The sequence below is a fragment of the Heteronotia binoei genome, chromosome 9, assembly GCF_032191835.1.
Source record: "Heteronotia binoei isolate CCM8104 ecotype False Entrance Well chromosome 9, APGP_CSIRO_Hbin_v1, whole genome shotgun sequence".
In the NCBI taxonomy this organism is placed as follows: domain Eukaryota; kingdom Metazoa; phylum Chordata; class Lepidosauria; order Squamata; family Gekkonidae; genus Heteronotia; species Heteronotia binoei.
The window spans coordinates 104147136-104152366 of record NC_083231.1 but is presented as its reverse complement, the minus strand read 5'-3'; the positions used below and the strand labels follow the sequence as shown (position 1 = coordinate 104152366).

Genomic DNA, 5231 nt, shown 5'->3' with positions numbered 1-5231 from the left:
TTAAGGCGGCTCCGGACTCTCATTTTATAATTTCTCCAGGCGCCTTACCTTAATCGGGTTTGTGCTAGACAGTGTTGGGTGATGTGTTTTGCGCGTGCGCAGTAGAATTCCCGCCTTTAATGGAGGCGCGTGATGGCTGACGGGAAAACGCAGCCGTTAACCGTCGCTCCTGTGAATGGGTGCGCTTTCCGCAGTTGGCGCTCGATGTTGGGTCAGACTAATTTACGTTCCCTCTCACCCACCCCGTGTGTGCCTTATGTTCTATATGGCCACACCTCCAGGCAGAAAGGTTGCCAACTTCCAAGTGGGACCTGCCTGGAGAGTTCCTAGATTTACAATAGATCTCCATTAAACACACTAATGGTTTATTTGCAAAATATATTTCCCAATGTCCCCAAAGGCACAATGAGGCGAGAAGTTGATAGGGGCAGCTGCTTGAAAAATAGGGACTGCTGCGGTGTATGGGTTTCTAATCCAATTAAAACTACACACACGTTATTGTTGCTCTCTATTTGACAATCTTAAAAACGCAGGGAAACGTGAGCCAAAACAGCTGTGCCTCCGAATGATACAGATTTTTTTTTCTTTAGCAGTGGAATGCGTTGTCCACTGATTTCTGATATTTGGAATATTCATACATATCCAATTAGTGATATCAGCCCATATGCAGTGCAGAGATGGTTGGGCCTCACTTGACTGACTTGGAGGTATCAGGATTGTGAAACTACTTTAATATTTTATGCCATTCACTGCCACAAGGTGGGACAGTGAACACTAGTTTAGACAGCTTTAAAGGGGACGTAACAGTGCAATCTTAGCAGGTGTACTTGGAATCCTACAGGAGTTAGTCAAGTTCCATCCAAGAAAGTATTCTAAAGATTGTATCTGAAGAAGTGTACGTGCACATGAAAGCTTATACTAGGAATAAAACTTTGGTGGTCTTAAAGGTGCCCCTGAACTCAAACTTTGTTCTTAAGATTGCATAGCAATGCCTGTTAGCTCGCAGTTCAGTGGGGAGGTAATAGATGAAATTTTGATCAGAATCAATAATTTTCATGACAGCATGCTAAAACACAGCATACCCATTCATTTGTTTAAACTTATTTATATTAGCAATATCTGTACATTTCATAATAAACATAGTATTCAAAAATATTTTAATAATAATAATAATATTTTAACCCACTCTGTTAAGTTTTTAAGGTAGTACTATGCAGGTAGAGTTGCCAACTCTGGGTTAGAGATTCCTGGAGATTTGAGGGTCCTAAGTTGGGTATAATACAATTGGGTCTGCTCTCCAAAACAGCCATTTTCTCCAAGGTTTCTGCAGCCTGGTGATTGGCTGTAATTCCAGATCTCCAGGCCCCACCTGGATGTTGGCATCCTTATTTGTGTCACTGATCCTGGAGTAATCCTTTTTTTTTTTTTTTTAGAAAACCAGTCTATTCTTTTTAATCAAGCTGGTTTTACTGAGGTTTAAACTGCCTGTCATTCCCCCCCCCCCCACAGGTTGTTGGCGACAAATTGCTTGTTATGTCAGCAATACAAAATTACCATGGCTCCTGAAGGATTTATTTATTCATTTATTTACATTAGTTATAGTGGGATTCAGGAAGATCAGCAACCTCCATATCCTCCAGTGACGATCATCCACCAGTCAGAAGGCAAAAGTGCTGGACTTAGGGTCAGTTTTGGGACCTGTTGCGCGCAGAGCCCCAAACCTGGAAAAAACAACTTGGTAAGAGCAAAACTGAAGAAATTGGTAGAATAAAGTCGGAGTCAAGTAGCACCTTTAAGACCAACAGAGTTTTATTTGGAATGTAAGCTTTCGTATTCACGCATACTTCTTCAGACGAGGAATGAAGTACAGTGAGCAGAGCTGCATATAGCTGGTGGGCAGAAGTTTAGAATGCAAAATGGTACAAAGTTAAAATCCAATGGCAAAAGAGTGTATAATTTGTCCACCAGAGGGAGCTCTGCAACTAGAAGAAGGAAGTACAGTCAACGAAAGTTAAATTCATAACAAATCTGGGAATCTTGAAGGTGCTGCCAGACTTTCTCTGCTTCCTATTTTGGCTGCAACAGACTTCTACATTTCTGGAATGTTATACTTCCCAAGTCTCTTTCATTCCTCTCTTTGTTTTTCTTTTTGCAACATGGTGAATCTTCAAAGTCTTCAGGATGATTTTTTTTGCTCAATAAATGCATATACTTTTTCAAAGAAATTAGTCACTTGGAGCATCACAGTTGGTGATATGGGAGAAAATGATGGGTGTGACTTCTACCAGTTGTCACTTACCAGAGCATCCCTGCTGCTACCAAGGTCCATGAAGTGCTCCAGAACTTCTCTGGGGCTCCCCTTGGTATGGTCCTGACTGGGGTGGGGCACAGGAAGAGCATTCTTCAGAGGTGGCATAACTGTCTCGTGTTATGTGTGAAAATGGTCTACAACATACCATTTAAGAGATTGAGGTCCTAAGGAGACTAATGTGATAGCCAACCGGCAGAACAGTCAGTAGAAGAGATATTGATATAAATTAGTTTATTTCAAATGTGGAAATATCAAAAGTCGCATACAAACATCAAAGCAAGATAAAGTTGCGGGGGGGGGGGTAGTCTGTAGGATTGCATTTGATGGCGTCATATCAAAGTCTTTCCTAAAGGGCTGTGTTTCTGCTTAATTGTTTCCCATTGCACAGGTTTAAGGACGGTTTGCATTCTCTTAGGTAGTTAGGTGTTTTGGCTGTTAAAATTTCATATTTTCTTTAAAATCTATATATATGTAAAGGTAGTCCCCTGTGCAAGCACCAGGCGTTTCTGACTCTGGGATGAGGTCGCATCACGACCAAAAAGAAAAATAGGTGATCCGTGAAAAGCATCCAGATATATGTAGTTGGAATCCAAGGTGGTTTTGCCCTTGTATTCAGGTGTAGACTGCATCCAGATGTATCCAAGAATGGCTGTTTACAGCTATTGCCTGCTAAGTCTGAGCTGCAGTCCTCAGGACAGCTGGCCTTTGCACATTTTTTTTTAATTACCGGGTTGGATACCACCAGGTTCTTCTCTCAGTCTCCCCTAATTCCCCACTGTACTATAGCCCCCAGGACTTCTGTACAGGGAGATCCTGTGATCCCTATAAAAGCTTTTTTTGGTAGGCAAAGGGGAGGCTGCCAGGAAAACTGTTTGGATCCCATCATAAATACTAAATCACAGAATAGCAATAGTAACATTTAAAGTATTAAATAAATTGAATCAACAAAATGGCTACAACAACCAAAACTAAGACCTCACCAGAAAATTAGAACTTAAAAACAGCAATGACCAAGAATTCCCTATTATAGTTAAGAAAACCCAGCAGTACAAATACCCAAAGATGACAAAACCACAAAAGAAAAGCTTGGCACACAAGCTATTCACTTGTGTGAGGTTAGGTTAGCTCTCTTCAAGGACCCTCAAGGCACCAACAGTCTTAATGGGTTTCTGGAAGCCCAGGAATGAGAGGGTCAATTGGGTTTCTAGCGGGAGGAGTTCTCCTCAGTGGTCTGCCATCCAAGCACTCACCACTAAGCACTGTCTCTGTTTGGCTTGCAAGGTCTTACAAGCTCAGGCTAGCCTGGGCTATTTGGGCTGCTGATTTGTGGAAGAGCCTATCACTAAGTTTCTTGGCTTTTTCCTCCCTTGGAATGCAAATTCACCTGAGATTGGATCTAGGACCTCACCAGAAAATTAGAACTTAAAAACACAATGACCAAGAATTTTAGTTCTGGCCCACCAGCAGCTCCTATAGAAAGAAACAGACCCTACAGGCATGCAGGTCAACAGCTCCCATTTCATGATTCTGGTCTGTGGCATTAACCTGCTTGCTCATTCCTCTGTTGCCTTTGCTTTGCCATGCCTTCATGGTCCTTGCCTTAGCGTTCCCTTCATCACTTATACCACCTGTGCCTCCAGCTTGCCCCATGACAAGGTACCGGATATGCTATTCAATCTAGCACTATCCCATCCTTCCACGAAGTTTGGGGTGGTATACATCCCCTGTCCCCATTTTTTCCTCAAACAACCCTGTGAGGTAGTGAGGCTGAGAGAAAGCGACTGGCCTAAGGTCACTCTGTGAACCAAGTACGGATCTGAACCCTGGTCTCTCAGATCCTAGTCAGACCACTACAAAACTCTGGGACTCAATGAGAATGACTCTGATCACTGCAGACAATGGTGGGGACAATAAAGTGCTGCCAAGTGAACCATTTTAAAAAACCTGAGAGATGGAAGAACACCAAACCTTAGCCAGCTCCCAAGCTATCAGGTTCATGATAAGCCCTTGGTTTCTGCAAATCTGGAGCAGGACTGCCCGGGAGACATTCTTACAAAACCTTCCATGGGATTCTCGGAATATGCATTCGCTGGCTAGATGCAAGCTATAGCTTTGGCATTTTGGATTACAAAAAAGCCGTAAGAAAAAGCTGGAAGTCCAAGACTGGTTCCTGGGCTAAGAGGCTTCTCCCTGAGTGTTGGCAAGGTTTCATCATTCAGCATTTTAAGGATGTGACCGTTTAGCTGAACAGACCTGCAAGAGGAAGCAATGAACATTTTAGAGGAAACTCTAGTCCAGAATGTCTGTAAGTGCAGAATCATAAATCATACTGAAATATAAGTCTCCAGAACATGACATTTTGAACACATTTCCGGATTCCATTAGAATAGAGTAAGAGAAGTGATTGCAGAGTTTCCTGTTGTTTGCATGATGCTTAAATTTTCTCTAACCTAACTTAACTATTTATATGAACATCATTTGTGCAGAAGAGGAATTTGTTACACAAAAGGGCATTCTGGCCAACAGGTAAGCTTTTACCTTCACACTTGAAGCCCCCTGAAGGAAGAACAGCTGTCAGTTGCATTTGTAAAACAAACAAGAAGACGACATTGAATTTATATTCCACCCTCCACCCTGAATCAGAGTCTCAGAGCTGCTCACAATCTCCTTTAACTTCCTCCTCCACAACAAACACTCTGTGAGGTAGGTGGGACTGAGAGAGCTTTCCCAGAAGCTGCGCTTTCAAGGACAACTCTGTGAGAGCTATGGTTGACCCAAGGCCATTCCAGCAGCTGCAGATGGAGGAGTGGGGAATCAAACCTGGTTCTCCCAGATAAGAGTCCGCGCATTTAACCACTACACCAAACTCCCTCTTTTTAAGCTGAATGCTCCTATCATGCAGAAAATAATCCAAGCGTTT

At 42.6% G+C, this 5231-nt stretch overlaps 1 protein-coding gene across 1 annotated transcript in view; it reads right to left on the bottom strand.

Moving 5' to 3' along the window:
* Window positions 1-4079: 4079 nt before the first annotated feature.
* Window positions 4080-5231, bottom strand: part of HPSE (heparanase) — a 39353-nt gene continuing 38201 nt past the window's right edge. Inside the window, exon 12 of the mRNA XM_060247398.1 lies at window positions 4080-4564. Coding sequence (XP_060103381.1) covers window positions 4405-4564 — 160 coding nt within the window. The 3' untranslated portion in view covers window positions 4080-4404. The remainder of the gene's footprint in view (window positions 4565-5231) is intronic.